Genomic DNA, 21,546 nt, shown 5'->3' on the forward strand with positions numbered 1-21,546 from the left:
AACATAGAGCCTTATAGTGTGATCAGTAGAACATAGAGCCTCATAGTGTGATAAGGAGAGCCTCATAGTGTGATCAGTATAACATAGAGCCATATAGTGTGATCAGTAGAACATAGAGCCTCATAGTGTGATCAGGAGAGCCTCATAGTGTGATCAGTAGAACATAGAGCTTTATAGTGTGATCAGTAGAACATAGAACCTTATAGTGCGATCAGTATAACATAGAGCCTTATAGTGTGATCAGTATAACATAGAGCCGTATAGTGTGATCAGTATAATATAGAGCCTTATAGTGTGATCAGTATAACATAGAGCCTCATAGTGTGATCAGTAGAACATAGAGCCTTATAGTGTGATCAGTAGAACATAGAACCTTATAGTGCGATCAGTATAACATAGAGCATTATAGTGTGATCAGTAGAACATAGAGCTTTATAGTGTGATCAGTAGAACATAGAACCTTATAGTGTGATCAGTAGAACATAGAACCTTATAGTGCGATCAGTATAACATAGAGCGTTATAGTGTGATCAGTATAACATAGAGCATTATAGTGTGATCAGTAGAACATAGAACCTTATAGTGTGATCAGTAGATCCTTATAGTGTGATCAGTAGAACATAGAACCTTATAGTGTGATCAGTAGATCCTTATAGTGTGATCAGTAGAACATAGAACCGTATAGTGTGATCAGTAGATCCTTATAGTGTGATCAGCAGAACATAGAACCTTATAGTGTGATCAGTAGAACATAGAGCCTTATAGTGTGATCAGTAGAACATAGAGCCTGATATTGTGATCAGGAGAGCCTTATAGTGTGATCAGTAGAACATAGAGCCTTATAGTGTGATCAGTAGAACATAGAGCCTTATAGTGTGATCAGTAGAACATAGAGCCTTATAGTGTGATCAGTAGAACATAGAGCCTCATAGTGTGATCAGTAGAACATAGAGCCTCAGAGTGTGATCAGTAGAGCCTTATAGTGTGATCAGTAGAAAATAGAGCCATATAGTGTGATCAGTAGAACATAGAGCCTCAGAGTGTGATCAGTAGAGCCTTATAGTGTGATCAGTAGAGCCTTATAGTGTGATCAGTTGAACATAGAGCCTTATAGTGTGATCAGTAGAACATAGAGCCTTATAGTGTGATCAGTAGAACATAGAGCCTCATAGTGTGATCAGTAGAACATAGAGCCTCATAGTGTGATCAGTAGAGCCTTATAGTGTGATCAGTAGAAAATAGAGCCATATAGTGTGATCGGTAGAGCCTTATAGTGTGATCAGTAGAGCCTTATAGTGTGATCAGTTGAACATAGAGCCTTATAGTGTGATCAGTAGAACATAGAGCCTTATAGTGTGATCAGTAGAACATAGAGCCTGATATTGTGATCAGGAGAGCCTTATAGTGTGATCAATAGAACATAGAGCCATATAGTATGATCACTAGAGCATTATAGTGTGATCAGTAGAACATAGAGCCTTATAGTGTGATCACTAGAGCATTATAGTGTGATCAGTAGAACATAGAGCCTTATAGTGTGATCAGTAGAACATAGAGCCTCATAGTGTGATCAGTTTAACATAGAGCCTCATAGTGTGATCAGTATAACATAGAGCCTCATAGTGTGATCAGTATAACATAGAGCCTCATAGTGTGATCAGGAGAGCCTCATAGTGTGATCAGTAGAACATAGAGCTTTATAGTGTGATCTGTAGAACATAGAACCTTATAGTGTGATCAGTATAACATAGAGCCTTATAGTGTGATCAGTATAACATAGAGCCTTATAGTGTGATCAGTATAATATAGAGCCTTATAGTGTGATCAGTATAACATAGAGCCTCATAGTGTGATCAGTAGAACATAGAACCTTATAGTGCGATCAGTATAACATAGAGCATTATAGTGTGATCAGTAGAACATAGAGCTTTATAGTGTGATCAGTAGAACATAGAACCTTATAGTGTGATCAGTAGAACATAGAGCCTCATAGTGTGATCAGTAGAACATAGAGCCTTATAGTGTGATCAGTAGAACATAGAACCTTATAGTGCGATCAGTATAACATAGAGCGTTATAGTGTGATCAGTATAACATAGAGCATTATAGTGTGATCAGTAGAACATAGAACCTTATAGTGTGATCAGTAGATCCTTATAGTGTGATCAGTAGAAGATAGAACCTTATAGTGTGATCAGTAGATCCTTATAGTGTGATCAGTAGAACATAGAACCTTATAGTGTGGTCAGTAGATCCTTATAGTGTGATCAGTAGAACATATAACCTTATAGTGTGATCAGTAGAACATAGAGCGTTATAGTGTGATCAGTATAACATAGAGCATTATAGTGTGATCAGTAGAACATAGAGCCTCAGAGTGTGATCAGTAGAGCCTTATAGTGTGATCAGTAGAAAATAGAGCCATATAGTGTGATCGGTAGAGCCTTATAGTGTGATCAGTAGAGCCTTATAGTGTGATCAGTAGAGCCTTATAGTGTGATCAGTTGAACATAGAGCCTTATAGTGTGATCAGTAGAACATAGAGCCTTATAGTGTGATCCGTAGAACATAGAGCCTCAGAGTGTGATCAGTAGAGCCTTATAGTGTGATCAGTAGAGCCTTATAGTGTGATCAGTTGAACATAGAGCCTTATAGTGTGATCAGTAGAACATAGAGCCTTATAGTGTGATCAGTAGAACATAGAGCCTCATAGTGTGATCAGTAGAACATAGAGCCTCAGAGTGTGATCAGTAGAGCCTTATAGTGTGATCAGTAGAAAATAGAGCCATATAGTGTGATCGGTAGAGCCTTATAGTGTGATCAGTAGAGCTTTATAGTGTGATCAGTTGAACATAGAGCCTTATAGTGTGATCAGTAGAACATAGAGCCTTATAGTGTGATCAGTAGAACATAGAGCCTGATATTGTGATCAGGAGAGCCTTATAGTGTGATCAGTAGAACATAGAGCCATATAGTGTGATCACTAGAGCATTATAGTGTGATCAGTAGAACATAGAGCCTTATAGTGTGATCACTAGAGAATTATAGTGTGATCAGTAGAACATAGAGCCTTATAGTGTGATCAGTAGAACATAGAGCCTCATAGTGTGATCAGTTTAACATAGAGCCTCATAGTGTGATCAGTATAACATAGAGCCTCATAGTGTGATCAGTATAACATAGAGCCTCATAGTGTGATCAGTTTAACATAGACCCATATAGTGTGATCACTAGAGCCTTATAGTGTGATCAGTATAACATAGAGCCTCATAGTGTGATCAGTATAACATAGAGCCTTATAGTGTGATCAGTATAACATAGAGCCTTATAGTGTGATCAGTATAACATAGAGCCTCATAGTGTGATCAGGATAACATAGAGCCTCATAGTGTGATCAGTATAACATAGAGCCTCATAGTGTGATCAGGATAACATAGAGCCTCATAGTGTGATCAGTATAACATAGAGCCTCATAGTATGATCAGTATAACATAGAGCCTCATAGTGTGATCAGTATAACATAGAGCCTCATAGTGTGATCAGTATAACATAGAGCCTCATAGTGTGATCAGTAGAGCCTTATAGTGTGATCAGTAGAGCCTCATAGTGTGATCAGTAGAGCCTTATAGTGTGATCAGTAGAGCCTTATAGTGTGATCAGTAGAGCCTCATAGTGTGATCAGGATAACATAGAGCCTCATAGTGTGATCAGTATAACATAGAGCCTCATAGTATGATCAGTATAACATAGAGCCTCATAGTGTGATCAGTATAACATAGAGCCTCATAGTGTGATCAGTAGAACATAGAGCCTCATAGTGTGATCAGTTTAACATAGAGCCTTATAGTGTGATCAGTAGAACATAGAGCCTTATAGTGTGATCAGTAGAACATAGAGCCTTATAGTGTGATCAGTAGAACATAGAGCCTCATAGTGTGATCAGTAGGACATAGAGCCTCATAGTGTGATCAGTATAACATAGAGCCTCATAGTGTGATCAGTATAACATAGAGCCTTATAGTGTGATCAGTATAACATAGAGCCTTATAGTGTGATCAGTATAACATAGAGCCTCATAGTGTGATCAGGATAACATAGAGCCTCATAGTGTGATCAGTATAACATAGAGCCTCATAGTATGATCAGTATAACATAGAGCCTCATAGTGTGATCAGTATAACATAGAGCCTCATAGTGTGATCAGTATAACATAGAGCCTCATAGTGTGATCAGTATAACATAGAGCCTCATAGTGTGATCAGTAGAGCCTTATAGTGTGATCAGTAGAGCCTCATAGTGTGATCAGTAGAGCCTTATAGTGTGATCAGTAGAGCCTTATAGTGTGATCAGTAGAGCCTCATAGTGTGATCAGTATAACATAGAGCCTCATAGTGTGATCAGTATAACATAGAACCTCATAGTGTGATCAGTATAACATAGAGCCTCATAGTGTGATCAGTATAACATAGAGCCTCATAGTGTGATCAGTATAACATAGAGCCTTATAGTGTGATCAGTAGAACATAGAGCCTTATAGTGTGATCAGTAGAACATAGAGCCTCATAGTGTGATCAGTTTAACATAGACCCATATAGTGTGATCACTAGAGCCTTATAGTGTGATCAGTATAACATAGAGCCTCATAGTGTGATCAGTATAACATAGAGCCTCATAGTGTGATCAGTATAACATAGAGCCTCATAGTGTGATCAGTTTAACATAGACCCATATAGTGTGATCACTAGAGCCTTATAGTGTGATCAGTATAACATAGAGCCTCATAGTGTGATCAGTATAACATAGAGCCTCATAGTGTGATCAGTATAACATAGAGCCTCATAGTGTGATCAGTTTAACATAGACCCATATAGTGTGATCACTAGAGCCTTATAGTGTGATCAGTATAACATAGAGCCTCATAGTGTGATCAGTATAACATAGAGCCTCATAGTGTGATCAGTATAACATAGAGCCTCATAGTGTGATCAGTATAACATAGAGCCTCATAGTGTGATCAGTAGAACATAGAGCCTCATAGTGTGATCAGTATAACATAGAGCCTTATAGTGTGATCAGTATAACATAGAACCTCATAGTGTGATCAGTATAACATAGAGCCTCATAGTGTGATCAGTATAACATAGAGCCTCATAGTGTGATCAGTATAACATAGAACCTCATAGTGTGATCAGTATAACATAGAGCCTCATAGTGTGATCAGTATAACATAGAGCCTCATAGTGTGATCAGTATAACATAGAGCCTTATAGTGTGATCAGTAGAACATAGAGCCTTATAGTGTGATCAGTAGAACATAGAGCCTCATAGTGTGATCAGTTTAACATAGACCCATATAGTGTGATCACTAGAGCCTTATAGTGTGATCAGTATAACATAGAGCTTTATTTATTTATTTTTTAATAAAAAAAAAAAGTGTGCCTATAGCTCACTATGAAAATATGTTACACAAAATAAATGTTTTTTTTTTGTGGGGGAAGAAAATAAATAGTATGTTTCTAATGTGGTTGCTGTTGACAGTTTAATTCAGGGTAGTTTTAGAAATGGACACAACAGCATAACCCTCTTTTATAATAATGTTTATTAGCTTCATATCCCAGGGGAAAGTGCCAATCAAGACATATGGTTTACATACAGTACATGTGTACTATTCCATTCCTCGTTTGTTTCTAGCGCTTCTATGCTACGGTTACAGTTGACCATTACAAAAAAGGTAAGGAGAGAAGAGAAAGAGAGAGTGGAAGGAAGGAAGGATGGAAGGAAGGAAGGAAGGAAGGAAGGAAGGAAGGAAGGAAGGAAGGAAAGAAGGAAGGAAGGATGGAAGGATGGAAGGAAGGAAGGAAGGAAGGAAGGAAGGAAGGAAGGAAGGATGGATAAAAGGAAGGAAAGAAGGAAGGATGGAAGGAAGGAAGGATGGATGAAAGGAAGGATGGAAGGAAGGAAGGAAGGTAGGTAGGAAGGAAGGAAGGAAGGAAGGAAGGAAGGAAGGAAGGAAGGAAGGAAGGAAGGAAGGAAGGAAGGAAGGAAGGAAGGATGGATGGAAGGAAGGAAGGATGGATGAAAGGAAGGATGGAAGGAAGGAAGGAAGGATGGAAGGAAGGATGAAAGGAAGGATGGAAGGAAGGAAGGATGGAAGGAAGGAAGGATGAAAGGAAGGAAGGAAGGATGGATAAAAGGAAGGAAGGAAGGAAGGATGGATGGTTGGAAGGAAGGAAGGATGAAAGGAAGGAAGGATGAAAGGACGGATGGAAGGATGAAAGGAAGGAAGGATTGGTGGAAGGAAGGAAGGATGAAAGGAAGGAAGGAAGGATGAAAGGAAGGATGGATGAAAGGAAGGATGGAAGGATGAAAGGAATGAAGGATGGATGGAAGGATGGAATGGAAGGAAGGAAGGAAGGATGAAAGACAAAAACATGCTTCTGTTGTGTTGTGTGTGTGTTTTATTTATTTACACCATAATGTACAATCGGAGAAGAAAGACAACGGGTGAAAGGACTTCCTATTGTTCCTCAAAACAAACGGCATAACCGGTTGGACCAGACCACCTTTGTATTCATTATTATTAATTCATATTTATTATTATTTCTTTTGTTTGTATTGAGTCAACATGGACAATAAGTGTTAAGTGTTTTCCTGGACACTGATTAAGCATAGGTCATAGGTCAAAGGAGGGAACTGGGCCTAAATGTGTCATGGTAACCCTGGTTGACCCTGAGTGGTGCTATACAGTCTGCTGAGACATGCTTCTATCTGTTCATCAGTACCTGACCTGCACAACCACTTCAGTCTGTTTCATCTGTCAATCATAAATGTCAACCTATCTCTATGCTATCTCCATGACGTCAACATACAGCCGGTCTGGTGTGTGGTTCCATCTGTTTACCACTGGTACCTGGTCCTGCCTTGACCTGTATGTACCTGGTCCTGACCTGTATGTACCTGGTCCTGCCTTGACCTGTATGTACCTGGTCCTGACCTGTATGTACCTGGTCCTGACCTGACCTGTATGTACCTGGTCCTGACCTGTATGTACCTGGTCCTGCCTTGACCTGTATGTACCTGGTCCTGACCTGTATGTACCTGGTCCTGACCTGTATGTACCTGGTCCTGACCTGTATGTACCTGGTCCTGACCTGGCTAGTTTAATGACCAGGTAGTGGCTAGTTTAATGACCAGGTAGTGGCTAGTTTAATGACCAGGTGGTGGCTAGTTTAATGACCAGGTAGTGGCTAGTTTAATGACCAGGTAGTGGCTAGTTTAATGACCAGGTAGTGGCTAGTTTAATGACCAGGTAGTGGCTAGTTTAATGACCAGGTAGTGGCTAGTTTAATGACCAGGTGGTGGCTAGTTTAATAATATAATAATAATAATAATATATGCCATTTAGCAGACGCTTTTATCCAAAGCGACTTACAGTCATGTGTGCATACATTCTACGTATGGGTGGTCCCGGGAATCGAACCCACTACCCTGGCGTTACAAGCGCCATGCTCTACCAACTGAGCTAATGACCAGGTAGTGGCTAGTTTAATGACCAGGTGGTGGCTAGTTTAATGACCAGGTAGTGGCTAGTATAACAGCAGGTGAGTTTCCCTTATGACCCTCTACGATAGACATTCAGTAGTTCAGCTAGGGAGGTTGCGTCACAAATGGTACACTATATAGTGAACTACCTTTGACAAGGGCCCATAGGTAGTGCACTATGTAGGGAATAGGGTGCAATTTGGGACCCCAATAGATGTCCACAGGACACAGTGGAGAGCCAGTGCAGAACCAGTACCTGATTATAGATATTGATTTCGGATATACAGGCTATAATGTGTGTATAAACAGGAATAAACTGATTACTAAACACAAATAAACTGCTTACTAAACAGGAATAAACTGCTTACTAAACATGAATAAACTGCTTACTAAACATGAATAAACTGCTTACTAAACATGAATAAACTGCTTACTAAACATGAATAAACTGCTTACTAAACATGAATAAACTGCTTACTAAACATGAATAAACTGCTTACTAAACATGAATAAACTGCTTACTAAACATGAATAAACTGCTTACTAAACATGAATAAACTGCACACTAAACAGGAATAAACTGCTTACTAAACATGAATAAACTGCTTACTAAACAGGAATAAACTGCTTACTAAACAGGAATAAACTACTTACTAAACATGAATAAACTGCTTACTAAACATGAATAAACTGCTTACTAAACAGGAATAAACTGCTTACTAAACAGGAATAAACTACTTACTAAACATGAATAAACTGCTTACTAAACATGAATAAACTGCTTACTAAACATGAATAAACTGCTTACTAAACATGTATTAACTTAGAATTACATGGTGGAGCAGTTGACTTTAAAGGACACAGAGAGTTACATATAAGTCAGAAGTTTACATACACTTAGGTTGGAGTCATTAAAACTCGTTATTCAACCACTCCACAAATTTCTTGTTAACAAACTATCATTTTGGCAAGTCAGTTAGGACATCTACTTTGTGCTTGACACAAGTCATTTTCCCAACAATTGTTTACAGACAGATTATTTCACTTATAATTCACTGTATCACAATTCCAGTGGGTCAGAAGTTTACATACAATAAGTTGACTGTGCCTTTAAACAGCCTGGAAATTCCAAAAAATGTTCATAGCTTTAGAAGCTTCTGATAGGCTAATTGACATTATTTAAGTCAATTGGAGATGTACCTGTGGATGTATTTCAAGGCCTACCTTCAAACTCAGTGCCTCTTTGCTTGACATCATGGGACAATCTAAAGAAATCAGCCAAGACCTCCACAAGTCTGGTTCATCCTCGGGAGCAATTGCCAAATGCCTGAAGGTACCACGTTCATCTGTACAAACAATAGTACGCAAGTATAAACACCATGGGACCACGCAGCCGTCATACCGCTCAGGAAGGAGACGCGTTCTGTCTCCTAGAGATGAACGTACTTTGGTGTGAAAAGTGCAAATCAATCCCAGAACAACAGCAAAGGACCTTGTGAAGATGCTGGAGGAAACGGGTACAACAGTATCTATCCACAGTAAAACGAGTCCTATATCGACATAACCTGAAAGGCTGCTAAAGCAAGGAAGAAGCCACTGCTCCAAATCTGCCATAAAAAAGCCAGACTATGGTTTGCAACTGTACATGGGGACAAAGATCGTAGTTTTTGGAGAAATGTCCTCTGTTCTGATGAAACAAAAATATAACTGTTTGGCCATAATGACCATCGTTATGTTTGGAGGAAAAAGGGGGAGACTTGCAAGCCGAAGAACACCATCCCTCCCGTGAAGCACGGGGGTGGCAGCATCATGTTGTGGGGGTGCTTTGCCGCAGGAGGGACTGGTGCACTTCACAAAATAGATGGCATCATGAGGTAGGAAATTTGTGGATATATTGAAGCAACATCTCAAGACCTCAATTAGGAAGTTCTAGCTTCGCAAATGGGTCTTCCAAATGGACAATGACCCCAAGCATACTTCCAAAGTTGTGGCAAAATGGCTTAAGGACAACAAAGTCAAAATATTGGAGTGGCCATCACAAAGCCCTGACCTCAATTCTATAGAACATTTGTGGGCAGAACTGAAAAAGTGTGTGTGAGCAAGGAGGCCTACAAACCTGACTCAGTTACACCAGCTCTGTCATTAGGAATGGGCCAAAATTCACCAAACTTATTGTGGGAAGCTTGTGGAAGGCTACCTGAAACCTTTGACCCAAGTTAAACAATTTAAAGGCAATGTTACCAAATACTAATTGAGTGTATGTAAACTTCTGACCCACTGGGAATGTCAGGAAATAAATAAATAATTCTCTCTACTATTATTCTGACATTTCACATTCTTAAAATAACATGGTGATCCTAACTGACCTAAGACAGGGAATTTTTACGAGGATTAAATTTCAGGAATTGTGAAAAACTGAGTTTAAATGTATTTGGCTAAGGCGTATGTAAACTTCTGACTTCAACTGTAGATAGAGGATATTCAGTAGGGTGAGTAGTTGACTTTAAAGGACACAGAGATTTACATAGATAGAGGACCTTCAGTAGGGTGAGTAGTTGACTTTAAAGGACACAGAGAGTTACATAGATAGAGAACCTTCAGTAGGGTGAGTAGTTGACTTTAAAGGAACACTGGAAACATGTGGGGTTCTACATCATCATGATATATTAGCTTATATAGTAAGTTAGCTTATGTTATACAGTTTGTAACAGAGCACCATTACATTTTAGTACTTTTCAAAGCTGGCTGGTTTGTTTACAAGTTCATATCAAGAGTGCTGAGTTTTGGAGATTCAACCCAACTTTAAAATGACACAGAATCTAAGTGCTACGTTTCCTGAAAACCCCATAAATGTAAACCTGTATACAGATGAACAGAATAAACTGTCCATTTCCTGGTAATATTACAAGAGGCAATAAAAAGTATCAAAACATTCCACCAAAAGACTTGAAAGATTATTAAACCGTTTTAAATCATTCATAGTAAATAGTTATCCTTCAGCATCTTTCAGCGATGTCGTTTTTATACATTTAAAATTACAGAAAGAATCCTAGACGTTTAAAAAAAAAAATGTTTTATAGATCCGACAAGGATGGATTTCTCTACTACGGAGGTCACCGACCTTTTTCAGAGTCCACATGCAAGCTGAGATCTACCGCTCAGATTTTATTTTAACATGACTTAAATAACGGAAGCCTAAAGCAACATTAACCAATTAAAAACAGTTGTCGATCAATGAGGTTTGTACAGTAAGCTAGGGGCCCGATATATTATCACTGCATACGGGCTATGCCTTGACTTGCCTTGACCATGTTATTATTCTGGGACCATTTTGAAATTATATTTAAAAAAAAATGTTGATCTATTACCAGTTTGATCATACACCATTTGTTGTATTACTTGTGATGTTACAGCTGATTGAGCATAATCATATAGTTTGTTTATATGTAATTTTTTACTGGACTGATGCCCTGCATCTGATGGTCAGTCTGAGAGGAGGGAGGGAGCAGTGAGGCTGTCTCTCACCAGGCTCTCCCTCCCTCCCTCCTCTCTCCCTCCCTCCGCTGAGAAAAGGGGACACAGTCTTCCAGCCGATGGCGAAACTTAAGTTGCACGGCATTACTTGTGCCTCGTGCACCAATTCATGTTGTTACTCCTATGATCAGAGGAAGTGAAATATTCCTCTGGGCCGGTCGGATAGGCAGAGTTCTACCTTCAGATACTGTTGTTTTTCATAATTGCCCAAACACTGTCAGAGCTATGTAAACCTTTTCTGTTTCTCTCTCAAGTATTCTACATAATTGTTCTATGAGCCCTATTCAGTCAAAAGCCAGAACCAGGTTTCCTGTATGAGTCATTTGGATCTAGAGACCGTTTCATAATGTAAACATAGTGTTTGTCAATGTCATGAGGAAGACCGTCCTCCTCTTCCTCACTGGAGGAGCCTCCTCTGGTAAAGGGTGTGTTGTTCATCGCCATTAGCCCGATTCCGATCCGATTTATGAGTGAGTAAACGGAACTTAATTCCAATGTTATGCAATTTCATCTCCAAGCGTATTCTGACCTTGAATATATGCACGGGGAAACTCATGTTTCAGCCAGCTATTCGTTAGCGGTAGAGATCGCATAAATTAAGGTGTGGCAGAAGTATGTCTACAGATTCAGTCTACGTATTCTGCCCTTGATTTAATTCATAATTCCACCACCTTTAAACGATTAATAAAATGGAGCAACCTGTCGGTTCCAAGTGTGAAAAACATCTACTTTCTTTTTCTTCTCTCTCCCCCGATTGAAACAGCAACCTTCTTCATGCACTGTAGGGCCTAATGTAAATATCGATAAGAGCTATCGATAAGAGCTTGGTAAATGAGTAATCCGTTTGAATAAGGGGATTGTAAATATAAATGACAATTGTTTTAGATCTATTTTACCTTATCATCGCTGGAGGCAAATGTGAAACCAATCATTTGGCAGCAAACTGAAACATATCAACTTTCCCACAGCGATGTGATGTTTATGAAATGTTGTGCCATTTATGTAGAATTTAAATTGTAGGCCTATGTCCTTTTTAACTTTAAACGTTCACGTCAGCATGTGACCTTTTAACCTTTGGGCAATTTCCAATGTTTTAATTAAATACTTTCATTTTCTTCCTCGCTAAACGCCGTCACGGATGTGTGGTTGATCAAATTGAATGTAAAAAAAAAATGATTAAAAAAAAGACATGTAGGTTAATTAAATCGCTCTGGAGCGGAGCGCCCGAAGCATGACGCAACACTTGCCTGTGTCATTAACACAGTTCCATGGTTAGTGCAGGCAATAGACAAGGGTGTAACCTACTATTATACACTATTTCCCCTACCATAGTTATATACACACACATATTGCAACATTACCATGGGTTGAACAACTGAATGTGTCATTTTTCCCCCCGAATGAATCAATCTACCGTTTTTCTTTCTTCCGTGCGTAAAGGCTTTCTAAACCGTTTTTTCTTTCTTCCGTGTGTAAAGGCTCTCTAAACCGTTTTAAAAACATTTATTAATGAATACTTCCCTAACCTTAAAGCTGCAAGATGGCCCTTTTTGGGCGACCTGTCATTCTCATTCAAAGCAAGTCTAAATAGTGGTAGATCTGTTCTATGTGCGCATTTTCCCGCTGTCGGTTACGACGCCAAACTGCAGTCACACCCTGGTGAGAACGACCAGTACGCAGATGAGCTTCCCTGAGATGGTTTCTGACAGTTTGAGCAGAAATTCTTCGGTTGTGCAAACCCACAGTTTCATCAGCTGTCCGGGTGGCTGATCGCAGACAATCCTGCAGGTGAAGAATCCGGATGTGGAGGTCCTGGGCTGGCGTGGTTACACGTGGTCTGCGGTTGTGAGGCCGGTTGGACTTACTGCCAAATTCTCGAAAATGATTTTGGAGATGGCTTATGGTAGAGAAATTAACATTCAATTATCTGGCAACAGCTTTGGTGTACATTCCTGCAGTCCGCATGCCAATTTGCATGCCCCCTCAAAACTTGAGACATCTGTGGCATTGTGTTGTGTGACAAAACTGCACATTTCAGAGCGGCCTTTTATTGTCCCCAGCACAAGGTGCACCTGTGTAATGACCATGCCGTTTAATCGGCTTCTGGATATCCTACACCTGTCAGGTGGGTGGATTATGTCGGCAAGGGAGAAATGCTCAATAACAGGGATGTAAACTAATTTGTGCACGAAATTTGAGAGAAATAAGCTTTTCGTGTGGAACATTTCTGGGATCTTTTATTTCATGAAACTAAGACCAACACTTAACATGTTGTTTTTATATATTTTGTTCATTATATAGATGGCTTTCTTTGATTGGTTCCTAATATATTTATTTTATTTATTTTGTTCATTTTATAGATGGCTTTCTTTGATTGGTTCCTAATATTCTGAACAGTTCTCTCCTTGTAGTCTGTGGACAAAAAAAAATACATCTAATTAAAGGTTCACCGTATTTAAAGGGATGGCTCTAATAAATGTAGTGAAAACCCTATTGCTATTGAGTGAATACTACGCCTGCATACTACATCTGAATACCAACTACTGACAAATGGGTAGAAAACACCAATAACATCTGTGGTTTTGACTAATCACAGAAACCTGGTTAGAGCTAGAGACTGAAAAAGATCCCAGTCGTTTTAAAGAGTTTCTCTCTAGTTGAATCTACACTTCACCCTACACTGGTCTTTTCTAGTATAGTTGTGTCTAGGTACACTACTCTCAAGATAAACAGTTTCTCTCTAGTTTTATGTACAGAGGTGATAGTGTGGTTTACTTGGGGCAACATTACAGAACGTTCCGATAGAAATATATCACGCAGAAAACACATTCTTCTATGTCATGGAGAAAACACAATCATTGTGTCTTGAAACTGTATTTATCTGCAGCGTTCTGAATGTTTCGACCACTTCTGAACAAATCGATATATTACAATGAAATACACACTCTCTCGTTTTGACACCCCAACGCCCCTCCAAACTCCCTCTATTGGTCAGGTGGAGAAATGACATCCCATATTTCTGTCACCTATTGGTCCAAAGAGTCACATTCTACTCTTCTCCTATTGGTCAGACCAGAGTTGCATTTATATATATTTGTTTGTTGTTGTTACAAATCGGTGTCCCATTCAGTAGGAAATTAGTTCTGGGATGTATTCATTCTGCCAAACAAAATGTTTTAGTTGCAATATGTTTTGACCAACAGAACGAAATGGGGAGGAACCTACCAGAATTTTGTCCAATAGAAACTCTTGTTCTAGTTGCAAAACAAGACAAACAGTTTTGTTTGGCGGAATGAATAGAGCCCGGCTAGCATCTCTGTTTTAAAAAACAACGTTTTCTCCTGTTAGTACAGAGTATAAGCAGCAAACCTGGTTTCAAATACGAGACAAGTTGTTTCAAATACTTTCAGCGTTTCCTTGAGTTTGCCTGGACTGAATGGACGGGGAGGTTGGGTCCGTTTTGGGACTTTTCTACCAGTTAATTAAGCCAGGCAAGCACAAACAGCCACAGATAAAGTATCAAAGTATTTTAATCTATTTATTAATTTACTAATCTAATTTATTGAGATTTTTTTTTGTATTTGAAACCCTGGTCTGATAAACATCACAACTACTCTACGTAGGGTTGCAAAAATGTTCCCAAAATTCCTAGGTTTTCCAGAAATCCTGGTTGGAGGATGATTAAAAATGTCCTGCTTGTTCTCTCGTGATTCTGGGAATCTTTTGACAAGGATTTTCTCTGAAAACCTGGGATAGAACCTATAGGCCCCAGGCTCCAGACAGCGAGAGGTAAAGACTGGAAGACATGCTTGGTAAAAGTAGATAAAGTATACAAAAGTCCAATAAATACGTTTACAAATATCACTTAGAAAACAACAAACAATTCCTGTGGTCGGTATTTCTACATCCCGGTGCCTGTGTCCCAAATGGCTCTCTATTCGTGGGTACTTACAGTATATATCTCCTATTTTATGTGTGAATTGAAAATGTGTTTTTTTTTTTTTTTTGCATATCCCAACTCTCCCTGAGACACCCTCAGAGAGTGGGGTCACGACTAAGGGGGATCAACCATTATTGACAGCGACCCTAGACCAGTGAAGGTTAAGTGCCTTGCTCAAGGGCAGTAGGACAGATTTTTTTCACCCGGTCGGCTTGTGGGAATTCAAACTTAGCAACCTTTCGGTTACTAATCCCAACGCTCTAACCGATAGGCTACCTGCCTCCCCATTATTATTTGTAGATCAGTCAATCCTAAATATGTTTGATATATTTGAACACCCTGAATCAACAGGTGTGGGGATACAGGTACGTAACCTACCCACAGGTAATATCCATGCAGAGAGAGCGGAAGACTGGAGCGGATTTTTGGATTCCGTCTGGATTGGAAGCGCTTCTGTTAAGTATTACTGTTTGCTGGTAAAACTGAAACAGTTTATAAAACATCCTTTTAAACGTGGATTAAAATCATCTGTAAAATCCTGGTATCTGAAGACTGTTGGACATCATGTGCTGGTAAAAAGTTTGTGCTGAAAGCAAAAACTGGACCGGAGTATAAGGTGATTCCGTGAGACTGTTATTTTATCCATGGTTCCATTTGGTTGGTAGTAAGCACCGGTAAGGACAAATCCGTGGTAGCGGAAATGGACTGGCCATGAATCGATGTGTTATAAATGCCGGTCCAGTTTCTGGTCCCAGTCCGTCCCTGCATGGCGGAAGGGGGTGGTGTGGTGGTTTGGACCCGGATAACTAAGCAGAGACTACCACTGTTCCCATCTGGTGGTATACATACTCTCAGTCCGTCTGTCTGTCCGTCCGTCCATTCATATTGTCAGTCTGTCTGTCTGTTTCTATATACAATACATTGAAGTGGAGTCTCTGTTGTTGCAGAGCACATTACAATCTACATTTCAGCACTGCCTGTGGTTGGTGTTTCAATACACTACAGTCGTTCAACGTAGTCCGTGGTTGAATGCACTACATCCTAACATTCTAGAGCTAGCTAGCCAGTCAGCTTCCTTAAAGAGATAGAGAGGTCTCCATTGTTCATCAGTTAGCTGGTTCCACTTGCAGGCCAAGCACAAGCTAGCCAGTCAGCTACACATCCAGGTGAGGACAGAGAGACAGAGACAGAGAGAGACAGAGAGAGATCCTTAAAGAGATATTTCTCCAGTGTTCTTCAGTTTGCTGGTGGTGAATGGAGACATACAGTATTTTTGTACCTTCATGGAGTCTACAGGGTACAGCACAGCGGCCAGGTCAGCTAGTATGAGTCTATAGGTACGGAGATGCTAGTGGAGTTAGCCATCGAGAGGCTAGGTCAGCTAGTATGAGTCTATGGGTACAGAGATGCTAGTGGAGTTAGCCATCGTGAGGCTACGTCAGCTAGTCTTAGTCTATAGGTACAGAGATGCTAGTGGAGTTAGCCATCAAGAGGCTAGGTCAGCTAGTCTTAGTCTATAGGTACAGAGATGCTAGTGGAGTTAGCCATCGAGAGGCTAGGTCAGCTAGTCTTAGTCTATAGGTACAGAGATGCTAGTGGAGTTAGCCATCGTGAGGCTAGGTCAGCTAGTCTGAGTCTATGGGTACAGAGATGCTAGTGGAGTTAGCCATCTTGAGGCTAGGTCAGCTAGTATGAGTCTATGGGTACAGAGATGCTAGTGGAGGTAGCCATCAACAGGCTAGGTCAGCTAGTCTTAGTCTATAGGTACAGAGATGCTAGTGGAGTTAGCCATCAAGAGGCTAGGTCAGCTAGTATGAGTCTATGGGTACAGAGATGCTAGTGGAGTTAGCCATCGAGAGGCTAGGTCAGCTAGTCTTAGTCTATAGGTACAGAGATGTTAGTGGAGTTATCCATCAACAGGCTAGGTCAGCTAGTCTTAGTCTATAGGTACAGAGATGCTAGTGGAGTTAGCCATCAAGAGGCTTGGTCAGCTAGTCTTAGTCTATAGGTACGGAGATGCTAGTGGAGTTATCCATCGTGAGGCTAGGTCAGCTAGTCTTAATCTATAGGTACAGAGATGCTAGTGGAGTTAGCCATCAAGAGGCTAGGTCAGCTAGTCTTAGTCTATAGGTACAGAGATGCTAGTGGAGTTAGCCATCAAGAGGCTAGGTCAGCTAGCCTGGGTCAATGGCTACAGAGATGCTAGTGGGGATAGCCAACGAGAGGCTAGGTCAGCTAGCCTGGGTCAATGGCTACAGAGATGCTAGTGGAGTTAGCCAACGAGAGGCTAGCAGAAAGGCATTGTTAGAGTATATTAGCGATGCTAATGGAGTTCTGTCTTTTCTCTTTTCTTACAGCCGTAGTAGCTGGAGAGAACACCCATCTTATCTAGCACTTAAACCTCATGCAACATTATATCAGAAAAGTAATTTTGGTGAAACCAGAACTTGCGTGACTGGTCAGATGTTCGATTAAATTCTATGTCCATACAGTACGTGTTAAGAGAAGAGATAGAACGAGGATCGAAACTGGAACAAAGAGCTCCATCCTGTCTTTATGCAAGTTACGGGCCAAAATGTCCTCTCCACTTTTGAAAGACGATATCACCAGCGAAAATAGTGATTTTGTCCAAAACACCTGAACTAACGCTGCTAGTTATCTCACACATTCCATTGTATCATGACAGATGTACACTACCATTTATGTCTCAGTAGTCTGTCCACGAGAGATTAACAGTAAAGAGATGAAAAGAAAAAGAAAGACAGGAAGAGAGAAACGTGAGCTCATCTCATGAGGGGGTTGAGCCGAGCAGGCGAGTGACAGTGATTGGGTGACACTCGGTGAGTAGGCGTCGCCGGTCCTGGAGACTGATTCTGATTGGAGAATCCTCTGTGAGTGGGCGTGGCCGGTCCTGGAGACTGATTGAGATTCTCTCTGTGACTAGGGGAGTAGCCATGTGTAGGTGCGGGGTATCCTCCACAGTAGTGAGAGGGGGCGTCAAACCCCGTCCCTCCTCCCATCCCGGGAGAGGAGGAAAAGAGGCAGGAAGACGGAGTGGGGGAGGTAGAGAAGGAGCGGTGGATGGGAGAGGAGCAGGGGGAGCAGAGAGGTGAGGTCTGTAGACGCCAGAGGAGCTCCTCATTGTTACGGCTCAGTCGTTTCTTCTCTCCGTTCTCCTTCTCTACATTCTCCTGCAGGTTAGCGTTCTCCTCTGAGAGTTGCCTGGATGGGGAAGTGAGACAGGGTTATATGGGATCCGTGTCAGGTGAAAGTCCACATGTTCCAGAAGGCATTTCTGCCAAAAAAAACACATTTTGAATAAAAAATATATGTTTACGTTCAAATGCCTCTCCTGTGAAGTAGTGATGTGCGACACCTATCTTCAAACTAAGGGTAACCATGGCAGCCGTGACAGAGAGGCAGAAGTGTCCATGTATACAGGTAAGAGTCTCTAGCTACATTTTCAGATACGCTTCTAATTTTGTCAGAAATTTGTTTTCATTGCAAGTTAATTGCAGGTACTGTTAGCTAGCTAGTTAACATTAGCTGGCTGGCTGGCTCGCTAGCTAACGTTACGTGTATGATCTGTGTAGTAATATTATTCTTATCTTATCTTATTGTATTGCGAGTTATAGCCTAATGTTAGCTAGCTAGCTAACATTGAACCTAGATAGTTGGTTCGCTTGAGCTACCTGTAGATTCATGCAGGGTAGTAATGTTATGAGTTGGGATTATGGTTCATTGTTTAGCTAGCTAGCTAACATTGAACCTAGATAGTTGGTTCGCTTGAGCTACCTGTAGATTCATGCAGGGTAGTAATGTTATGAGTTGGGATTATGGTTCATTGTTTAGCTAGCTAGCTAACATTGAACCTAGATAGTTGGTTCGCTTGAGCTACCTGTAGATTCATGCAGGGTAGTAATGTTATGAGTTGGGATTATGGTTCATTGTTTAGCTAGCTAGCTAGCTAGCTACATGTCGAAACAAAAGAGTATCCTGTGAATGTGACAAATAAACTTTGATTTGATTTGATATAGTGTGTGTTTACCAGAGACGGTAATGTGAAGAAGAAGACCTGGACCAAAGTCAAATGAAGATATAAAGTTAGGCCAACGAGACAGTGTGCAAATTCTAAAATCCTCAAGGTAGAAGAAAAGCCCTGCTTTTATTTCACCACAATCACAGAAACTAATCTCTGTTAATTAGCTTGCTATTAACATGTAAATAAGTGTTGTGAGTTTATTTTCCTGTAATAATGAATAAAAATTTGCTGAAGTTATGACGTTGTCAGCTATGATATGGCCATTATTTGAACTGGTTAGCTAGCTAACAAGCTAACAAGCTAACAAGCTAACAAGCTAGAAATGAACCAAAACATTGTTTATAAAGTTGCTTTAGTTGCTTGGTTTGCTAGATTTTACATATGTGACCGACTGCCTCGATTTCGTCTTATGTAGTAAAATTTGAAAATAATGTTTTTTACATTCCATAAAAGGAAAGATTCAGAGCTAGAAAATGGTATATCATATACTGCATTTTAGGAACAATGGGAAAGTTATTCTGCTTTGAAAGTTGATAAACTTGTAAACTCACTTTTGTGAAAATGGCCCTTGAATGTTTTGGTACACCTACTGGAGAGCTCTTCTTTGTCTACACCCATTCAGTGTCGTTCACACCCTCTTAAGCCTTTAGCCCCACCCATCTCTTTAAGGATTCACATGTGAGGCCATGTGGTAGATACATGCTATATCAAATAAAATCTATGTTTATTTGTCACATGCACAGGATACAGAAGGTGTAAATGGTATAGTTATGGTACTTGCATAGTAGCAATATCAAAAATATTCCTGGAATTCTGCTATCCTACTGAAAACAACTAGTAAGAAAAGGTGGAAGTTGTATTGTTATTTGTTTGGTTGTTTTCCAGGTGTATGTGTGTGTTACCTGGACAGGGCTAGGTTATTGTCTATACGGGCCATCAGGTCTTCGTTCTGCTGCTGTAGCACCTGCATCCGTTCCTCTAACACAACGTTCTTCTGGGCCTGCTCAAAAAAACACAGAGACAACTCTACTGTCTTCTTGGCCTGCTCAAAAAAACACAGAGACAACTCTACTGTCTTCTGGGCCTGCTCAAAAAACCCAGAGAGACAACTTCAACTGTGCTGTACTCTACTGAACTTTGTGTGTGTGTGTACTGTCTGTTACTGCACAGTCTGTGTACTGTGTACTGTACTGTACTGTCTATGTACTGTACTGTCTGTGTACTGTACTGTCTATGTACTGTACTGTCTGTGTACTGTACTGTCTATGTACTGTACTGTCTGTGTACTGTACTGTCTGTGTACTGTACTGTCTGTGTACTGTACTGTCTATGTACTGTACTGTCTGTGTACTGTACTGTCTGTGTACTGTACTGCCTGTGTACTGTACAGTACTGTCTATGTACTGTACTGTCTATGTACTGTACTGTCTATCTACTGTACTGTCTATGTACTGTACTGTACTGTCTGTGTACTGTACTGTCTGTGTACTGTACTATCTATGTAATGTACTGTCTGTGTACTGTACTGTCTATGTACTGTACTGTCTGTGTACTGTACTGTCTGTGTACTGTACTGTCTATGTACTGTACTGTCTGTGTAATGTACTGTCTGTGTACTGTACTGTACTGTACTGTACTGTACTGTACTGTCTGTGTACTGTACTGTCTGTGTACTGTACTGTCTATGTACTGTACTGTCTGTGTACTGTACTGTCTATGTACTGTACTGTCTGTGTACTGTACTGTACTGTGTACTGTCTGTGTACTGTACTGTCTGTGTACTGTACTGTCTGTGTACTGTACTGTCTATGTACTGTACTGTCTGTGTACTGTACTGTCTGTGTACTGTACTGTCTATGTACTGTACTGTCTGTGTAATGTACTGTCTGTGTACTGTACTGTACTGTACTGTACTGTACTGTACTGTACTGTATTGTACTGTACTGTACTGTGTACTGTACTGTCTGTGTACTGTACTGTCTATGTACTGTACTGTCTGTGTACTGTACTGTACTGTCTATGTACTGTACTGTCTATCTACTGTACTGTGTATGTACTGTACTGTACTGTCTGTGTACTGTACTGTCTGTGTACTGTACTGTCTATGTACTGTACTGTACTGTCTATGTACTGTACTGTATATGTACTGTACTGTCTATGTAATGTACTGTCTGTGTACTGTACTGTCTATGTACTGTACTGTCTGTGTACTGTACTGTCTGTGTACTGTACTGCCTATGTACTGTACTGTCTGTGTAATGTACTGTCTGTGTACTGTACTGTACTGTACTGTACTGTACTGTACTGTACTGTCTGTGTACTGTACTGTCTGTGTACTGTACTGTCTATGTACTGTACTGTCTGTGTACTGTACTGTACTGTCTGTGTACTGTACTGTCTGTGTACTGTACTGTCTATGTACTGTACTGTCTATGTACTGTACTGTCTGTGTACTGTACTGTCTGTGTACTGTACTGTCTATGTACTG

At 40.3% G+C, this 21,546-nt stretch overlaps 1 protein-coding gene and 1 long non-coding RNA gene across 4 annotated transcripts in view; one reads left to right on the forward strand and one right to left on the reverse strand.

Moving 5' to 3' along the window:
- The first annotated feature begins 7,245 nt into the window (after window positions 1–7,245).
- LOC127930583 (uncharacterized) lies at window positions 7,246–8,830 on the forward strand. The gene is made up of 2 exons (XR_008138268.1): window positions 7,246–7,355; window positions 7,534–8,830. It is a non-coding gene; the product is annotated as an uncharacterized LOC127930583 (long non-coding RNA).
- Window positions 8,831–8,962: 132 nt separating this feature from the next.
- mtus2a (microtubule associated tumor suppressor candidate 2a) overlaps window positions 8,963–21,546 on the reverse strand; it is a 218,864-nt gene continuing 206,280 nt past the window's right edge. For all 3 annotated transcript variants that reach the window (XM_052520106.1, XM_052520104.1, XM_052520105.1), the window contains exons 15-16: window positions 19,961–20,058; window positions 8,963–18,238 (exon numbers count right to left, since the gene is read on the reverse strand). In XM_052520106.1, coding sequence (XP_052376066.1) covers window positions 17,800–18,238; window positions 19,961–20,058 — 537 coding nt within the window. In that variant the 3' untranslated portion in view covers window positions 8,963–17,799. The remainder of the gene's footprint in view (window positions 18,239–19,960; window positions 20,059–21,546) is intronic.

The sequence above is a fragment of the Oncorhynchus keta genome, chromosome 6, assembly GCF_023373465.1.
Source record: "Oncorhynchus keta strain PuntledgeMale-10-30-2019 chromosome 6, Oket_V2, whole genome shotgun sequence".
NCBI lineage: Eukaryota > Metazoa > Chordata > Actinopteri > Salmoniformes > Salmonidae > Oncorhynchus > Oncorhynchus keta.